At 42.5% G+C, this 20482-nt stretch overlaps 1 protein-coding gene and 1 pseudogene across 3 annotated transcripts in view; both read left to right on the top strand.

The window, feature by feature from the left end:
* The window catches only part of CHD6 (chromodomain helicase DNA binding protein 6), a 238513-nt gene that overhangs the window by 211348 nt on the left and 6683 nt on the right, over window positions 1-20482 (top strand). Inside the window, exons 30-36 of one of the 3 annotated variants that reach the window (XM_049779100.1) lie at window positions 5908-6116; window positions 6939-8519; window positions 11698-11846; window positions 12609-12815; window positions 14440-14892; window positions 17397-17588; window positions 18470-18589. In XM_049779100.1, the coding sequence (XP_049635057.1) occupies window positions 5908-6116; window positions 6939-8519; window positions 11698-11846; window positions 12609-12815; window positions 14440-14892; window positions 17397-17588; window positions 18470-18589 (2911 nt within the window). Of the gene's footprint in view, window positions 1-5907; window positions 6117-6938; window positions 8520-11697; window positions 11847-12608; window positions 12816-14436; window positions 14893-17396; window positions 17589-18469; window positions 18590-20482 lie in introns of all 3 variants that reach the window. The other 2 variants (XM_049779099.1, XM_049779101.1) reach the window with 2 other exon arrangements.
* On the top strand, window positions 13919-14018 carry LOC126019925 (uncharacterized; annotated as a pseudogene).

Below are 20482 nucleotides of genomic sequence, written 5' to 3'. Positions count from 1 at the left end.
TGCATGCAAGGCAAATGCCCTACACCCTACACTGTGCTATCTCTCCAGCCCCGGGGATGTCATTTTAAAACAATGCAGTGGTACATATTTCTTCTTTTAGCAACAGAGTAGTGCACATTAAAAAGAGGGAGATGGGGACGGGGGGCGTTGGTGAAGGGGGTGTTCTTTTTTTATATAACTGAAACCCAAATACAAATATGTTTGTAATCATGATGCTTAAAGATACTTATTTTAAAAAATAAAAATTAAAAATAAGAAAAAGGCTGTCCTACTATAACTTCCAGCCCTTCTCGAGCCTTTGAGAACAAAGTGCTGTACAATACCACCCAGAAGGAAGATATAAAGTGGGTACTTGCCCACCTGAGAAAAAAGGTAAAAATAGAGACATAAAGCCAGCACTAGCTAGGAGTAAAACCCCTTGGGATACACTAAAAGCTGCAGGTGTCTCCCCTTCCTTCTGATGTAGCAGACAGTAAATGAAAGAATACATAATGAATTCACTTGTTGCTGTGTACTCCTGGCTTTTGGTGATTCTGAGGAGTATCCACCGGGCTGTTTCCAGCGTTGTGCAGGAGCTCAAACGGGGGACTCCAGCTTGCAGTGAATGTGCTCCAGACCCAGAGTCTTCCTTCAAAGGGAAAAACATGAGAGCCATCATTTCCCTGCTTCTCACTCCTCCATTGAAACGGACAGCCACAGCCATAGCCCCCGCCACCAACTCCTAACCAGTCTCCCTCTGGGGGAGAGCAGCATAACCAAGAACCTCTCGTAAATAATCTAGTCCCCTTAAGTTATTGTCTCAGTCCTACAGGATGTAAGAAGAACCTTTGTGTTGAGGGAAGGGTAGATACTGGGGACAATCTGCCTGGATGAAATCAGGGAAGGAGATGATGCACCTGTAGTGGATTCTGCAGCTAACAGCTGCTTCTCTTGTGGACTATTTTCCACCCTCTGTAAAATGAAGAATTGAATGTAATGATCTGGCAGCTTCCTCCAGGATTCCAGGATTCTCTGCTCAGATAAGGGTAACAAATAAGGCAAAATATTTAAGCATATAGAGTATTTTTAAAGTCTTTTTCTCCCACAAGAAGAAATCAAGTTGTTTTAAGGTTAATGGATCCAGAAATAGCAAAAATGCAGGTGTGGCTTAGAAGTAGATAAAAACAAAACAAATAGAAAAAGCCATAAAAGATTGGAAAATAGTCTTAGGATGCCAAGTCCTTTAGCTATAAGTTTTCTACCCAATTTAATTTAAAAATGAACAGAAGCTGGAGTGATAGTACAGTGGGGAGGGTATTTGCTATGCATGTGACTGACCCAGGTATATTTCGTTTGTTTATAATTTATTTTTTAACAAGTTATTTAATTGAATCGCCAGGAAATACACAGTCATAAAGTTGTTCGACACCCATCACCAGTGCACATTTCCTGCTACCAATGTCCCCAATTTTCCCTCCCACTTTTCTTATCTCACTCCCTTTTTTTCCCTTCTAGACACTGTGGTTTGTAACATTGTTACTGAAGGGGTACCCCTTTCTTGTTCACAGTGATCATTTCTAACTACACTGCCCTAACTGCACTACCCCACTCTTTGTGGCAAGCTTCATGTCGTGTACTGGTTTTTCTCATCTCTGTTGTCTCTGGATATTATTACCAAACTATCTTTATTTTATAACCCATAAATGAATACCATCATTCTGTGTATCTCTCTCCCTCTGATTCATTTCACTCAGCATAATACTCTCCATTCATGTATATCCATTCATGTATAAACAAATTTTATGACTTCAAATTTCTTAAAAGCTGCTTAGTGTTTCATTGTGTAGATATACCACAGTTTCTTTATCATCTGTTCTTGGTACTTGGATTGATTCCAGATTTTGGCTATTGTGAATAATGCTGCAGTGAACATAGGGATGCAGGGGACTTTTTGCATTGTGGTTTTAGGCTCTTAAGGTTTTTTGTTTTTTTTTTAATTTGTATTTTGACCAAAATGGATTACATCTCTTTCACAGTATTTTAGGTACATATTTACATTGATTCAGGGGAATAAGGTATATTCTTAAGAGTGGTATTGCTGGGTCATATGGGAGCTCAATTTCTAGTTTTTTGAGGAATGTCCATATTATTTTCTAAAAAGACTGGACCAGTCAACATTCCCACCAACAGTGAATAAGAGTTTCTTTTTCCCCCGCATCCGTGTCAGCACTGGTTGTTCTTGTTATTTTTTTTTTTTTTTTGTTCTTGTTATTCTTGATGTGTGCCAATCTCTGTGGTGTTAGATGATATCTCATTGTTCTTGTAATTCACATCTTCCTGATGATTAATGATGTGGAACATTTTTTTTCATAAGCCTTTTGGCCATCTATATCTCTCTGAAGAAGTTTCCGTTATCTTGTCTTCCCATTTTTGGATGAAGTTAGGTGATTTTTTTCTTTGTTAAGCTCTGCCAGAGCCTTATATATCTTAGATAATAACCCCTTGTCAGATGATATTGAGTGAATAGTTCTCCCATTCCTTGGGTAGTTTTTGTATCTTAGTCACCATTTTCTTCGAGGAGCAGAAGCTTTTGAGTTTGGTGTTCATTTGTTTATTTGCTTCTACTTGCTTAGTCAGTGATGCTTCATCCTTGATGATGAGTTAGCTTCAGTGTTATGGAGAATTCTGCCTACATTTTCTTTAAGAACCTTATGGTTTCAGATTGGATATCCACGTCTTTATTTTTATTTGACCTTCATGCATGGTGTTAAAGAGAAGTCTTGAGTTCACTATTCTGCATGTAGCTGACCAGTTTTCCCAACACTACTTGAGAAGAGGCTTTCCTACTCCACTTTGTATTTCTTACCCCTTTATCAAAAGTTAATTAATTATATATCTGAGGCTCTATCTCAGGATATTTGAGTCTTTTCCATTGATCTGAGGGGCTATTTATTCCAAAATGATGCTGTTTTAATTATTAACACTTTATAGTTCAGTTTGAAGTTGGGGAAAGTGAAGCCCCTATCTTTTTCCCAAGGATTGCTTTAGCTATTCGTGGAGGTTTATTCCATATGAATTCAGGAATGTTGGATCTATTTCTTTGAAAAATATCATGAGTATCCTTCTAGAGATTGCATTAAATCTTTACAGTGCCATTTTAATGATGTTGATCTTTCCAATCCATGAGCAAGGTATGTGTTTCCATTTTCTTATTCCTTTTTTATTTCTTTTTTTCTTTGGGAGGGGGTGGGTTTGGGCCACACCTGGTGGCGCTCAGGGTTTACTCCTGGCTATCTGCTCAGATATAGCTCCTGGCAGGCACGGGGGACCATGTGGGATGCCGGGATTCGAACCAACCACCTTAGGTGCTGGATCGGCTGCTTGCAAGGCAAATGCCACTGTGCTATCTCTCCGGCCCCCTCTTTTATTTTTTGAAGCAGAGTTTTATAAATCTTTCACCTCTTTAGTTAAATTGACTCCAAAGTACTTGATTTTCTGAGACATAGTTGTGAATGGGATTGTTTTTTAATATTTCTTCTCATTCACTATTTGTATATAGAAAACCCTGGATTTTTGTGTATTAATTTTGTAGCCTGACACTTTACTATATAAAGCTATGGTTGCTAGAAACTCTTTAGAAATTCCTAAATAAAGTATCATGTCTTCTGCAAACAGTGAAAGCTTGACTTCTTCCTTTCCTATCTGGATGCCCTTGATACCTTTGTCTTACCTAATTGCTATGGCAAATACTTTCAGTACTCTATTGACTAGAAGTGGTGGGAGTGGGCAACTTTGTCTTGTGTCAGATCTTAGAGGAAAGACTTATAGTTTTATTTTTTGTTCTGTTTTGGTTTTTTTTGTTGTTTTTTTTTGGTTTTGGGGCCACACTCGGCTATGCTCTGGGGTTACTCCTGGCTATATGCTCAGAAATAGCTCCTGGTAGGCATGGGGACCATGTTGGACACCGGGATTCAAACCAACCACCTTAGGTCCTGGATTGGCTGCTTACAAGGCAAACACCGCTGTGCTATCTTATCTCTCCAGCCCCGAGTTATAGTTTTATTCCATTAAGTATAATGCTTGTCATAGGCTTGTGGTTAATGACTTTGACTACTATGTTGAGAAAAATTCCTTCAATTTTCATATTATTATTATCAGTTTTTATCATTAGTGGGTGCTGGATCTTGTCAAATGCTTTCTCTTCATCTATTTATATGATTATATGATTTTTAATTTTTTTATTGATATATGGTATATTATGTTGATCGATTTATGTATGTTAAACCATCCTTGCATCCCCAGGGTAAATCCTACATGGTGATGGTATATGACTTTTTTGATTAATTGTTAGGTTCTATTTGCTAGCATTTTGTTGAAGATCTTTACATCAAGTATATCAGCCTATAACTCTCTTTTTTGTTGTTGTTGATATTGTTGTCTCTTTGTCTAATTTTGATATCAGCATGATGTTAATTTCATAGAAACTATTTAGGAGTGTTTGTTTCTTCAATTTCCTGGAAGAAACTGAAAAGATTAGCAGTAGGTTTTCTTTAAAGTTTTGAAAGAATTCACTAGCAAATCAATCTAGGCCATTTTGTTTGGGGGAAGACTTTGATTATTGTTTCCATTTCTTCAATAGTAAAACATCTATTTAGGTATTCCAAGTCATCTTGGTTTAACTTTGGAAGTTTATAGGAGTGCAAGAATATACCCATTTCTTCTAGGTTTAATCATTTCATGGCATAACAATTTTTAAAGTAATCTGATGCCTTTTGAATTTCTGTAGTGTATGTTGTGACATTCCTCTTTCATTTCTGATTTGGTTTATTAGAATTTTATCTCTTTTAGTCTTGCTAATGGTTTACTGATCTTGTTTACCAACTCTTGCTTTCATTGATATTTTAGATTGTATTTTTTTATTTCCAATTTGTAATTTTTGCTCTAGGTTTTATTATTTTCTTCCTCCTGCCTGCTTTTGTTGATAATTTTTCCAATTTCTTAAGCTGTGTGGTTGTTATTTATGTAGGTCCTTCCTGATGAATGCTTGCAAAGCTATAAACTTATCTCTTAATACTGCTTTTTCCGTGTCCCATAAATTCTGATAATTTATCTCATTCTCATTTGTTTCCAGGAATTTGTTTTTTGTTTTTGAGTTACACCCAATGGCGCTCAGGGGTTATTCCTGGCTCTGTGCTCAGAAATCACCCCTGGCAGGCTCGGGGGACCATATATGGGTTGCCAGGAATCAAACCCAGAGGTCCATAGATGTTGGCTGCATGCAAGGCAAATGCCCTGCCGCTATGCTATTGCTCCGGCCCCCAGGAATCTTTTGATTTTCTTTCTGACTCACTGGTTGTTTAGTTGTGAGCTGTTTAATTCCCAGGTGTTAAAATTATTTCTCCATTTCTGTTTGTAATACACTTCTATTTTTAGTGCATCATGGTCCTAGAAGATAGTTGATATAATTTCTATCCTCTTGATTTTATGGAGGTATGTTTTGTGGCCCAGCATGTTTGACCCAGATTTGTTGGGTTTTTTTTGTTTGTTTTGTTTTTGTTTTTGGGTCGCACCCAGCTGTACTTCGATTACTCCTGGCTCTACACTCAGAAATCACTCCTGACAGGCTCGGGGGACTATATGGGATACTGGGATTCGAACCATCATCCTTCTACATGCAAGGCAAATGCCCTACCTCCATGCTATCTCTATACCTTACCCAGGTTTTATCCCCGATAACCTAATTCGTCTCCCAAGCTAGGAGTATGTCCTAGCATCACCAGATGAAACATACACACACACACACACACACACACAAAAATGAAATAAACAAATGATTTTCTTGCTGCTTTCTTGACTTCTGACTCTGAGTGAATGTATTTGGCTTGTTCTTTAAAAGAGAAAACATCTCCTCCCTCTCTTAAACCTCAGGTGGACCAGACGAGAGCAAGCAGATTTCTATAGAACCGTTTCTTCTTTTGGTGTTGTTTATGACCAAGAGAAGAAAACCTTTGATTGGACACAATTCCGCATTATTTCACGACTGGACAAGAAGTCTGATGAGAGCCTAGAGCACTATTTCTATAGTTTCGTGGCCATGTGCCGGAATGTCTGTCGCCTGCCTACATGGAAGGATGGTGGTAAGCAAAACTATGTCAGATGAGTCAAGAAAAGGTAGAGAATTTCTTTAGCTGCACTGTAAACAGTGGAGTCTACCTGAAGTTTCCAGGAAAGAGAGTAGCTTTTATGACCCTTGGGACAAACTAGCTGTCCCAAAATGCCACCATCCCAGCAAAAAGTGAAATTCAGATTAAAACCTCAGAAAAAGATTAGGGTACTGCTGTTGCTACCTTTCTCAAAATTGTTTTTTTGTTTGTTTGTTTTTGTAAGTCATATGGAGATTTATCCTTGCTGTGAACTTGAGCCTTAGATTAAATTTTAGTAAACTCATTTTCTCATATATTGATTTGTAGCTATATAGAAAAGTGGCTGATGCTTTGAAAAATTGCTTTCTGTTGGGGTTTTCAAAAACTTTCTTACTCCCCATTCTTATCTGTAGATAAGAATGGCTTATGAATGTATTTTAGAAAGTTAAAACAAGCATTGGCAGGTTCTGGGCCACAAGGCAGCATGCACAGATTGGGATCAACCTTTTTCCTTTCTGTTTTTATTACAAAGGAGCTAGATAAATTTTAAAGTTCTGGACCTTATAAATCACACTGACATGACCCAGATTCATACTCTGGTTCTACCACCTTGAGTAAATTGGCTTCTCTGAGCTCCTTCAGCCTTAATAAAGGGCTGATGATGGCATGTCAGAATTCTTATGATGACTAAGTTACACACCCAGATAATCATGCTGAGGAATCAGGGGATGAAATAGTCCATAAATTAAAGGGCTCAGGTACAAAGTGAGGACCTAAGAGCTCCCATAAATGATCACTCTGTACTTGCCTTTCCAGGCCCCCTAGATCCCACCATTTACGTTGAACCCATCCCTGAGGAAAGAGCTGCCAAAACTTTGTACCGCATCGAACTATTACGGAAGATCCGAGAGCAAGTATTGACATGTCCTCAGCTACATGAGCGTCTCCAGCTGTGCCGGCCCAGCCTCTACCTCCCAGTCTGGTGGGAATGTGGGAAGCATGACCGAGACCTGCTTATTGGCACTGCAAAACATGGATTGAACCGCACTGACTACTACATCATGACAGACCCTCAGCTGTCCTTCCTGGATGCCTACAGAAACTATGCCCAGCATAAAAGAACTGATACCCAGGCACCAGAAAGTCTCTGTTGCCTTTATCAAACCAACTCCAAGCTATATGAATCTCTCACATACAATCCAATGAGCAGAACTGTTGAGACCCTGGAAAATGAGCCTGAGAATCTCGTGAAAATAGATAGCAGAGATGATCTTGGTCTGCCTGGGGGCAGCTTATCAGACATGACTTGCGAAAACTTCATTTCTAAAGTTCAGGACGTACTTTCTGTCACCCATGATGACAATGTGCTTCCTGAGACATTGGAGAGTGTGATGTGTGGTAAGAAGGCCTTCAGCCAAGAACCAGGATCTTTTCGGGAGAACCCAGGGACTGATGTGGAATCCAGGAAAGACACAATTGCCATCACAGCTAGCAGTCATGGGGACTGCCTACCTGCTGGCCATGAGACAGACACCACCTCAGGGTCTTCTGTGATGAGCAGTTTAGAAGCAGGAGTGGCTCAAATGAACATAAAAAATGGAAAACATTTATTGATGTCCCTTTCAAAGGAAGAGGACTTGTGCTGTGATGAAGTACGGCAGCGTCCGGAGACCATCGGACAACTAGAAACCAAATCCTTAGCTTCCCCTTCCTTGGATCAAGGAAATGAAAGTGGGTTTGTAGATATGTGCAATCTTAGTGCCTGCGACTCCAAAAGAAACCTGTCTTCAGAGCAGCAGCTAATTGACTTACTAGAAAGCAAAAGTTTAGAAAGTAAATTGACTTTGAGTCAGAATCACAGTGATGAGGAAGAAGAAGAGGAGGAAAATGAGGAGGACAGCTTAGACATGGCAGCAGGCCTCAGGGAACGGCCAGAGACTCTGCAACTCACCGAGCCTATGGTGAGCGTGCAAGGGGAAAAGAACTCAGACTTCCATGTTGACGAAGCCAGAAAAGGAAACTTGGACATGCTACTCTCACACCCTGGGCCACAGCATGCTTTTCCTCCAGCAGCCTATTCATGTCCCTGCAAACACATGGAGAGGTGGGCACGGGGCTTTGAGAATGATGGGTTTGAACTGGAGAAACCCAAGGGCTACAGCCCAGGCCTGCACAAAAGCCAGACAAATAATCCTGCAATGGAGGGCGAGCCCCTTGCTGTTCCCTCAGAGCCATTTAAATTGAAGCCTGATCTTTTAAAAGAATCTTGGAAAGAAAATGCAGAAGGCAAGAAAGGTTTCCCTCCATACCCTCTTGAAGGAAGTGAACTCAAAGCAGAAGACATGGATTTCGAGGGTAAAGATGATTATGATAGAGATGGAAACTGCCATAGCCAAGGTACGGTGGGTGTGGTTTTGGGGGCATCTTAGACTAACCAGTTCTCACACAGTGAAGATGGGTGGGGTAGGGGTGCTGCTACGAGTTTTATCTCAGAAACAGCTGCCACATTCACCATTTGTTTAAAAACCAAAACTCACAGACCTGAGTCTGGAAACAAATCAGACAGGGTAGTGTAGTGAATGAACTGCAGTCATTCAGAAAATTGAGAAAAGTTATAGGTGATGCACCTTGGCTGCATCAGTCCTGGGATTTGCGCAGGGGCTCTTTGCTTTCTACAAAATGCTGGGTTTGGGACAGCACACCCAGGTGGGGAAACTTCAGGATTCTGCATCAGTTCAGAACGGGCATAGGACTCTTCACAAATGTATACCTATTTTATCATTATTAAGGTGAGCGAAGATGGGACTGTTAATATTATTAGCAAAATCCTGAGATACAACATACGTTCATTCCCTTTGTTTTCCTTTCAGTAGCTCAATAAAAAACGAAAATAGCAAGGTTACACACGACTCAACAAAAATTCAAGTGGATTTCATCATATTGTGGGATGGGGAGGATAAAATACATCCAGAGATACTTCTGGCTACGTGCTCAGGAATCAGTTCTAACCAGGCTTGGGAGACCATGAGACCCCACTTTACATCCCCCTTGGCATACTACTCTTGCTCAAGCACTGAGCATCCAACCACCACCCAGAAGAAGCTCCGCCCCACCCCTTTTAAGGGAAAGAGGAAGAAACTAAGCTAAACGCTAGAGATCTGTAGATATTAAACTTTCCTTTCCCTTAAAAATCTTGATTTTAGTCAGTGTGATTAGTAGTTTGTCTGGGAAGCGTTTGGCATCCACTTTAAAATTTACAGTAAGGACAGAGAAGCTGAATAGAAGTAGCTCATTTACCAGGAGCCTGGGCTGATCCAGGCGGAGCTAGTGGAAACTACAACTGTTCTCACACCAAGTCACAGAGGGCCCTAAGAGACACTAGCTTATAAAGCCCACATTTTAAGAACTCTGTTGTGGGGAGGAAATCAATACAGATGGGTCCACTGAGTAGAGACAGGACCCAGCAGAAAAACTGCACTGGTGTCCTTGGTGGTAAAGTCCCCCTTGCTAAGCTGGATCATAGGGTAATCAAGGGCTCAGTGAGCTTTGTTGAGTGCTGGAAAGAAAGCCTGACCCCCAGTGCAGTGAAGGTGTTTTTTTAGAGGAAGGGGACATCCCCATTGTTGGTAGGGGTTACCAGGTTTATACCCAGCAGTGATTGGGATTGAACTTGTCTTGCAGGGCTTCAGATTGAGGGCCTCACACATAGTAAGCGTGTGCTTTGCCACTTGGGCTGTCTTCTTGGATAAACTAAGCCCGTAGAATAGTGCTGTCTCAGGGATGGGAAATCCTCTGTGGATTGGATTCAGTGGGGGCAAAGAACCTGAGTGAAGAATGGACCATACATGTACAGCTTCTAGGCTTCTCCCCTATCTCTCACCTCCCCTGTTTTTTCTCTTTTTTGCCTTAGATTTCACACATACACATATATTTTGCTGTTGTTTGGGGACTATATATAGCAGTGCTCAGGGCTTACTCCTGCACTCAAGAATCACTCCTGAAGGGATATGGGGTCATATGGGATGCCAGGGTTTGAACCTGGGTCAGCCTCATGCAAGACAAACATCTTACTTACTGTACTATTGCTCTGACCCTATCCTCTTTTTTTTTTTTTTTTTCCTTTTTCTTTTCTTAAAATCTCCACTTAAAGGTGCTCCTCATTGGATCTAGAGTGAAATTTGCATTTTCTGTCCTGACCTGCAGGACTTAATTGTGACCAACTTAATTGTGGCTCAGGATGCCACACAGGGTACCAGGAATTAAATCTGTGTTGGCCACATGCAAGGCAAGCATCTTGCCTATTATACTATCTACAGCACCAAAGGGTTGACATCCTTGATATCTCTCAGGAACAAAAATGATGAGCACAGCTTTTCCTGCCTTGCTGTTCCATGCCTTTCCTATCCTCTTACTCAAAGCATCTCAAAAGAGACATTTCACATTCATAAACCTTCTTAAAAAGATTCAAAGAATGAGCTGCGTTTCTGTTTCATCACTGAAGTGATATAAATATAGATTTGTTTCCCTTTTTTTCTTCATGAATTGATCTACTTTGCTTTTGTTTCCTTATTTCTTCATTTTTTCTCATTAACAATCAGCCTCTATGGTAGAGTGCTTGCCTTGCACACAGCCAACCTGGGTTCAATCCTCAGCATCCTTCATGCTTAAACACTTGCCAGGGGTGATCCTGAGTGCCATTCTTGAACATGGCCAGATATGGGCCTCCCCCCAAAAAATTAAAAATAGAATGTTTATTTTTTTCTTGTCTGTTATATGAAAAGTAAAAAGCTCTTGTTGCTCATTTCTCACTCCTGGATATATACAAATATTTCTCCTGTCTTGTAGTCTCTCTTTTTTATATTATGGAGGCAAAAATACGGGCTCCTGTCACACAGCCTTGCTTTGTTAACCTAGAGTAGTCTTTGTTTTTGTAACCTAAGTGACACAGCTTTTATAACAACTGGTGTTACAGTAATTATTAAATGTTAGTTAGGAATGAGAGTAGAAACTAAGAAAAGATAAAGACGGGGCCCCAGCGAAAGACAGGAGGCCCCAGTTAGTCCCAGCAACACTTGGTCCAGTGCCCCTGAGCAGCGATGGGTCTAGGCTTGGTAGTCCTTATACCAGGGATCTCAAACTCAATTACCTGGGGGCCACAGGAAGCAAAGTCGGGTGAGGCAGGGCTGCATAAGGGATTTCGCTTACCGAATATTCGCAATAAAAAATCGCATTAGTAAGAAAAAAATCGCATTAAACATTTGCATACCCAGAAATGAACTGCTCGGGGTATGCAAATGTTTAATGCAATTTTTTCTTACTAATGCGATTTTTATTGCGATTATTCGGTAAGCGAATAATCGCGAATACTGCTATATTTGAAGGCCGGCCGCGGGCCACAAAATGTTGTACAGAGGGCCGCCAACAGCCCGTGGGCCGCGAGTTTGAGACCCCTGCCCTATTATACCTTCAGGCCAAGTCTGGGCTTCCTAGATGGGGAGATTGAATAATAAATATTTTTAACCTGATCTCCCAGATCACTCTTCTCCTGAGTGATTAATCCTATCTTTCTTCCCAGATTACCTAGGGAAATACTCTGAAGAGGAGAGCAAGAGCTCAGCATCAGGCATCACAGGGGATGGGGAAGACCCCCAAGAGGCTCGTGCGCCTACCATTGCTCAGCTGCTCCAAGAGAAAACCCTCTATTCATTCTCCGAGTGGCCAAAGGTACTTCCCAGAGCCAGTGTTCCGCCTCATCTTCAAAGCTATCTCAAAGTGCTTCTTAAGAACTGACTTTTCGGGGCCGGGCGGTGGCGCTAAAGGTAAGGTGCCTGCCTTGCCTGTGCTAACCTTGGACGGACCGCGGTTCGATCCCCCGGTGTCCCATATGGTCCCCCAAGCCAGGAGCAACTTCTGAGCACATAGCCAGGAGTAACCCCTGAGCGTTACTGGGTGTGGCCCAAAAACCAAAAAAAAAAAAAAAAAAGAACTGACTTTTCGGACAGAGATGTTTAAATTCTTTAAAAGATAATCACTGTAGGGGCCGGAGAGATAGCATGGAGGTAAGGCGTTTGCCTTTCATGCAGGAGGTCATCGGTTCGAATCCCGGCGCCCCATATGGTCCCCTGTGCCTGCCAGGAGCAATTTCTGAGCCTGGAGCCAGGAATAACCCCTGAGCACTGCCAGGTGTGACCCAAAAACCAAAAAAAAAAAAAAAAAAAAAAAAAAAAAAAAAGATAATCACTGTAATAGTAGAACATTATTGATAAGTCATGTAACTAGATCTTCAGACAGAAGTGTCAGAATGTTTTAAATTTTCACTGTTCTGTGAAATTTATTTTTAAGGATTATAAAGTGAGTACATTTTAGTATGCTCTTTTATAATCCACTCCTTCTGGTTTAAAAAAAAAACTTGGTTCTTGATCTCAAGGGCTCTGAATTTGATAACGTGGTACTAAGTCCCCAGAGTTTTTTCACTTTTTTTTGTAGGATCGTGTGATAATCAACCGCCTAGATAATATCTGCCACGTGGTATTAAAGGGGAAGTGGCCCTCCAGCCAGCAGTATGAGCCCTCGGGCACGCTGCCCGCCCCTGTGTTAACCAACAGTGCTGGCTCCCGAAGCAGCCTCTCTGAGCCAGAGGCATCAGAGCACAGTTTCAGCAGTGGTACAGCCTTGGTGGCCCCAGTCCATAAGGTAAGGAGGGCATGAGAAGCAAAAAACAGTGACACTTGGCATGTCTCAGTTGAGTCATTCATTCTGCAAGTATTTTCTGGACAGATGACATTTTCTTTTTAAGCAATTAGTACTAATTGAAGAATTTGGATTTTATTCCATTGACATTGAAGCACTATTAAAAATTTGGAGCAGAGTCAGCAAGAGATCACAGGGGTTTAAGGTGTTTTGTCTTGCATGCGGTGGACGCCTGGGTCAATCCCCAGTTCCGATATGGCCCATTGCACTGAGTGAAACAAATAATCAAAACTGATGAAAGCAAGGTTTTGCAGCCCAGCTGGAGGTGGTGTGATGGGTTGTGGGAGACAAAGGCTAGGAGTGAGGGGGTCCCTCAGCGGCTGGAATCCACGTGGTGATCTGATGAAGAGATCAAGTTCTCAAATAGGTTTTGGCAGAGTATATGCAGAGAAGGGGTTGAATTGGCAGGCATGACTCATGAGGAGAACAAGACAGGAATGGATTAGTGTTCAGCACTTGTAGGGCTAGAACAACGGCAGCTGATGGAATTTAAGGAAATCATAGTTGAAATGAGTTGTGAGTTTAAAACTTAATTTTAATGCCAGGGAGATAACTTAGAAAGTTGGAGCATATGTTTTGCATATGAGAGCCCTAAGTTCAGTCTAGCAACACTGGGAGTTAACTCCCAAGCCTGGAGTAGCCACCCCACCCCCACCCCAAAGTGTTGAGTGTAGCTCCAAAACAAAACCTAAAACTTCATTTATTTTGATTTTTGTTTTGTTTGACTTGTTTGTCCATAAGTGCACAGGGGTTAAGTATGGCTCTATACTAAAGTTTCACTCAGGTGCAAGTGGGCCTCATGCAAGGCAAGCACCTTAACACCTGTACTGTCTCTTGAACTCATCAGGTTTAATTTGAGGTGCATTGCTAGTATTCTGAGTCTGATAATGGAATCCCCTGGAGAACTTGAAAATCTCCTGATTCTAATTGGTGTGAATTGTGGACTGAGTATTCAATTTTTTTTCTCCTAATTTCTAATGAATTCAGTGTCCAGCTGAAGTTGAGATTCTCTAAATTATTTTGTCATTCTAAATGTCATTTGTGGAGTGCTCGTTTCGGCAGCACATATACTAAAATTAGAACGATACAGAGAAGATTAGCATGGATCCTGCGCAAGGATGACACACAGATGTGGTTTATGGATTTAAGGCTTCAGCAGCATCTGTAATCCTATTAGAAAAGAAGACTCTCAGAGCTGGAGCAATAGAACAGTGGGTAGGCATACTTGCACGTCGCTGACCTAGGTTTTGTCAGCGGCAATCCATATGGTCCCCCAAGCCTACCAGGAGTGTCTCTTGAGTGCAGAGCCAGGAGTAACATCTGAGCATCACTGGGTCTGTCCTAACAACAAGCTAAAGAAGAAGAAAGAAATACAGACTCTTAAGCCTACTGATGCAGAACCTGATAATAGGTGATTTGGTACTGGAGTTTGACATATCATGAGTTAGAACAACTAATACGAAGCTGATTAAGGAATTTTGGTAGTGGAGGAAGTAAAGAGTAGAGAAAGAGCTGGCTTTCAGTCGGTGTGGCATTCAGATCTCTCTTGTCATGTCTCTGTTAGCAGGAGAACTTCCTGAGTCCAGGATACACAAAGGAAGAACAAAAGCACAGACGTCCTTATGATTTTGATGTGGACAGGGATGCAAAAGGCCGGAGCCTAGAACAGTTCTCAACTACCCATGGACACCCTCCCATCATCCTCAACGGCTGGCATGGGGAGTCGGCCATAGACCTCTCCTGCGCATCAGAGGGATCCCCAGGAGGCACATCTCCTTTCCCAGTGAGTGCCAGCACCCCAAAGATTGGGGCTATCAGTTCACTTCAAGGAGCCCTTGGCATGGACTTATCTGGTATTCTCCAAGCTGGCCTGATCCATCCTGTGACTGGGCAGATCGTCAATGGAAGCCTTAGAAGAGATGACGCTGCCATGAGGAGGCGGAGAGGGAGACGGAAACACGCCGAGGGAGGGATGGACCTCATTCTCCTGAAGGAGCAAACACTCCAGGCAGGAATCTTGGTAGGTATGCAAGACTCAGGCAGAGTTTTGACCAACAAGCACTTCTTTGCAGCTTTAGCCTTTTGATCTTATGTTTCCCTTGTCCTCCTTTTCTTATTATATATCGGTCTTCTCAGATGTCCATAGGTCTTAATCTGTTCAACGCCCATAATCTGGGGACTGCAAAGGTAGCACTTGCCTTGTACAACGCCAACATGGGTTTGATCCCAGCACCCCAAGTGGTTTCCTGAGCACTACCAGATGTGGCCCCCCAAAATATAATTTTTTTAATAACTTCAGAAGACATTGTTACAAATAAAAAAGAAAAGATAAAAAGATTTTTTTTAAAAAAAGAAGAATAAAATGGTACACCTGGCCGGGTGTACAAAGTGGATGGTACTGCCCTCTGGGGTCAGGAGATGTAATTAGGACCACTTTCTGTTCTTCCCTTAAAAAAAGTAGATTTTTCAGGAGACACTATGTTTTGTTGTTGTTGATTAAATTCTGTGGTAAGCCAAGTAAGTTTGGGAACCTCTGACTTAGACTTTGCTTAACAAATTTAAGACCACTGACCCTTTTCTTTGTATTTTGCTTTTTTCCCATGTAATATATTTTGAGCTTCAAAACAGGACACGTGTTCTAGTTTGTTTTGGGATTGTTGGTTTTGTTTTGTTTTGGTTTGGTTTTTGAGTCACACCCAGCAGCACTCAGGGGTTACTCCTGGCTCCAAGCTCAGAAGTCACTCCTGGCAGGCTTAGGGGACCTATATGGGATGCTGGGATTTGAACCCGGGGTCCATCCTATGTTGGCTGCATGCAGTGCAAACAACGCGCCTTACCACTGTGCTATCGCTCCAGCCCCTGTTTGGTTTGGTTTGGTTTTGGTTTTGGTTTTTGGGTCACACCCGGCAGCACTTGGGTTACTCCTGGCTCCATGCTCAGAAATTGCTCCTGGTAGGCTCGGGGGACAATATGGGATGCCGGGATTCGAACCACCATCCTTCTGCATGAAGGACGTTTTTTTGTTTTTTAAGAATAAAATATTAGGGCCGGAGAGATAGCATGGAGGTAGGGCATTTGCCTTGCATGCAAAAAGACAGTGGTTCAAATCCCGGCATCCCATATGGTCCCCCGAGCCTGCCAGGAGTGATTTCTGAGTGTAGAGGCAGGAGAAACCCCTGAGTGCTTCCGGGTGTGACCAAAAAATCAAAATAATAATAATAATAAAATAGATAAAATATTAAGGGTCAGAACAGTAGCACAGTAGGTAGGGCATTTGCCTTGCACATGTCAGACCTGGGTTCAACACACACACACACACACACACACACATGAATAAAGTTTTAAGTATTCAACAAAACTGTTGTTTGCTTATTTATCTGTGCCATCACACACACACACACACCACACACACACACACACACACAAATAAAGTGTTAAATATTCAACAAAACTGTTGCTTGCTTATTTATGTCATCACACACACCACACACACACAAAGTGTTAAGTATTCAACAAAACTGTTGCTTGCTTATTTATGTGTGCCATAAATATATTTATATTTAGAGGACTGATTTCTGAACTTAACCAGGTATGGCCCAACCACACACACACACACACACACACACACACACACACACACACACGCAAACACACGAATAAAGTGTTAAGTATTCAACGAAACTGTTACTTGATTATTTATGTGTGCCATAAATATATTTATATTTAGAGTTATTATATATTTAGGTATTATATTCAGAGTTTTACAAGTTCCTCTTGTCTGATCCTCATAACAACCCTGAGGATAAGTGTAGTTATCCATTTTATTTACAAGCAAAGTGAAACTTAAAATCATTCAATAATTTACTCAATTTATGTTGCAATGAATAAATGACAAAGTAGAAAACTAAGCCATATTTTGATCTCTTACTCTCTGGGGGCTTTATTACTGAGCTATTTGTATATAATTTGGGAAGCTAAAATCGCAAGGTCTTTCTCCTGCCCAGTCCTTCAAACTTTTACAAAAATGACCTCATTTAATTTGCTTAGCATCAACTTTGTGCTTCTTCAGCCAACCCGCCACAGACACTGATTGTACAGAGATGAGTAATGTAGACATTTGAGGAAGAAAAGGATAAGTAAAATGCAGAGTGGCATTTTATGTTATGTTGAGGCTATGATGGAGTGCAGTGAGGAAGTTTGAAGATTCATAGCCAGTATGGCCAGGACTGTTAGTGACTAAGACAAAGAGGGGTGTGCTGACCCTGAGCAGATGGGAATTGACCTTTGCCTGCAGACAACAGGGGAAGGGGTGCACTCAGGTAAAGCGAATGCCCAGCATATGTGAATGCTTATATGTGTGGCTCAGCAGTTTGTGTCAGATTCTTAATCAAGCACACCAACAGAGTAATAATAGGGTACAAATGGATGGAAAAATTCAAAGACCACCTCTGTGGCCTTTTTTTAGAAACTAGGATTCATTTCTGTAATGCTCGAGTGCACTCAACTTGTTTTCCCTTTATCCAGGAAGTCCATGAAGACCAGGCACAGGCCCCACTGAACGCCACCCACCCAGAGGGTCCATTGCCTGCTCCCTCAGCACCCGAGCCAGCTGCAGCCACCAATGCCCAGGCTGAGAAACCCATTCCCAGCAAGAGTCTGCTGGACTGGCTAAGGCAACAGGCTGACTACTCTTTGGAAGCCCCCAGCTTTGGAGCAGTAAGTGTTTATGAGGGCTTCCCACAATGCTTTGCTTTTCAGATAACTTGGTGCCATCTTTTGATAAGGAGTTTGCTGGGGAGTCCAGAAAGGCAAGTACAGGAGGAATCTCGGGACATGGTTTTGTAGTTAAGGAGGAAAATTCTCATTTTGAGGAAATGTTTCCGTAACAGAACTTAAATCCCCTCTCAGAATGCTCTCACAGAATAGACTGTATTCAACCCTTCTCCCCCAGATCACCATAAAATTACAGCATCAGCTCATGGGGCAAACATTCAGTTTGCACAAGTGTTCCCACTTCATGAAAACATCCTGTATTCCATCCAAGTGTGTGCATTCCCGCTCTACAAGAAGGGGCCTATCCCTCCTCCAGCCTTCTCACTACCTTTGCCTCAAGTCCCTCATGAGACATCTGTAGGAGCCATCTCCTAAGCACTGATGGCTTTTCTTATTGGGTTGGGGTTTTTTTTCCTCCCCTTTTTCATTTGCCCTTGTCTCCTGCCACCATCTTTGTTCTGGAGACAATTTATTCATAAGACATGACATCTCAGAGCCCACCAGAAAGGGAGAATATGTCTATAACTTCACATGCTCCTCAGACCTTCAAGGTCTGAGGGAAGAGAGAATCTGGGGAAACAAAGACAAAGAAAATTCCAGGGAGGAAGCAGCAGCCCAGAGAGGATTAGCGCTTAGCCCAGGTGTCTAGTATGGTCATTCAGGAAGCTCACAGAGCCAGTTTCCCACCTGCTTCAGAAATACTGCTTCACAGAGCACCTCGATGAGGTCTGTGGACTAGCAAACTGCAGACTGGGTGAAAAGCTCTGCTCTCACCAGAGGAATTGGTGACTGTTTTGTGATTCTGGTTTTCATTTGCCTCCTAGAATTTTTCAGACAAACCAAAGCAGAGGAGACCACGCTGTAAGGAAGCTGGAAAATTAGACGTCAACTCCTTGAGCGGGGAAGAGAGGGTCCCTGCTGTCCCCAAGGAGCCAGGACTGAGGGTAAGGGAGTGGGACGTATTCCCATGGAGCTGGCCACACAGACTCCATGTGTGCTCCCCATAGGAAGGGCCAGGCCAGGGGGAAGGTGACTGGGGAGGACACCTTCAGCAATATGTGGCCTCCTTCATCGGTTTCTGGCCTTTTCCGCCAAAGCTATTTGGATTTTGTTCCCAAAGCTGGACTTATTATTCCTAGCCCCATTGTAGAGCATCATGGGGGGGAAAATAGCATCGCTATGGTCAGGTTCCTGTTTCCAGTGTTGAACAAACTTCAGTTTTAGGCAATTTTATTTCTAATCTTGGTCTTGCTTGCTACCGTTTTAAGAGTTTTCCTCCTGGGCCATCCTCCCTGGCAATGGAAAACAGCTGAGCCCAAACACAGCCCTTTTCCTATTATAGAATCATGAGCCTGGAAGAGACTTCAAAGACATCTGCAAAATGCTTCGAGTGTAACAAATCGGAAGTTAATTATAGTTTACAGATGAGTGCAAATTTGAGTTGAGAAATCTATAACCTCTAGGGGGCGGTAACAGCATTTCAACTTGAAGATGTGTTGAACTTGGGCCTATTAACATTTAACCTCCTCTAGTGTGTTCTGCCCCAACCAGAAGTCTGACACTCCCTATAGCAGTTGATCGATCCTTGGGGCTGTCCATAAATTCACAAGCTTTTCCTGGGCCCCTGAAACTCCCACTGTCCTTGGGATGAGTCCCCTTCTTCGTGAGCCTGCCTGGATGAGATTTCTTCTTTGGCTCTAAAAACCTACCATTGCAGTCATTTTCTCCTCCATGTGCAGACAGAAAGTGTAGGGTTCCGAGTTCAGAAGTCGTCACGGGTTCTGTCACCTGGGCTTTGACACCTCAGCAGCAGCTGCACAGGACAAGGCTGATGGGTGTTTGAGGGCCACAACCCGGGCAGGGCTCTGGCTGGTTTGGAGAAAAATCCACCCACACAGAAATCTACCTCCTGCCCATTTTTTTTGATCTGTCCCTTCAAATTTGTTTTTCATCTGAGCACAGACATTTCTCTTAAGTCATGCAGGAGAGATCTCAGTTTTGTTTTTGGGTTTTTTTGTTTTTGTTTTTGTTTTTGTTTTTGGTTTTTGGGCCACCCCCGGTGGTGCTCAGGGGTTACTCCTGGCTGTCTGCTTAGAAATAGCTCCTGGCAGGCACGGGGGACCACATGGGACACCGGGATTCGAACCAACCACCTTAGGTCCTGGATCGGCTGCTTGCAAGGCAAACACTGCTGTGCTATCTCTCCGGGCCCAGATCGCAGTTCTTTTATTGTAATCTCTGAACTCTCTTGCTTTGGAGACTTGACACAACACACACACACACACACACACACACACACACACACACACACACAAATTTCTCGTTTATTTCTGTATGTCCAACATGTCTTTTGGAAATCAGTGCTCCTCACTCCTCTACAAAGGCCAACCCCTTGCCAAAACGCCTATGTTCTACCTGTGCCAGGCCCACCTCTACCAAAGAGGCACTTTCCCTTTTTTTTAGTGTGTGTGTTTTTGTTTTTGAACCACACATGTTGATGATGCTCAGAGGTTACTCCTGGCTCTGCACTCAGGAATCACTCTTAGCAATGCCTTGAGGGGGGGGCGTATATGGGATGCTGGGGATAGAATCTGAGTCAGCTGTATGCAAAGCAAGCACTGACATGCTATACTATACCTCTGGACCCAAACTTTCCCATCTTTGTGAAATAAATCCAGTCCCTGCTGTGGGGGCCTGTGCACTTGTCTACCTGGTCCTCAGCTGCTAGATCTTCCTCACACAGAGTGCCTCCTTTCCCTCCTGGAATGGAAGCCCTACGGGGTATTGTGCTCCTTTCCCCAAGAGAACCAACCCATAACACCCAGAGGAATTTGTTT

Source organism: Suncus etruscus, chromosome 9, assembly GCF_024139225.1.
Source record: "Suncus etruscus isolate mSunEtr1 chromosome 9, mSunEtr1.pri.cur, whole genome shotgun sequence".
NCBI lineage: Eukaryota > Metazoa > Chordata > Mammalia > Eulipotyphla > Soricidae > Suncus > Suncus etruscus.
Note: the sequence above shows the minus strand (reverse complement) of the source record. Positions and strands in the feature narration are given on the sequence as shown.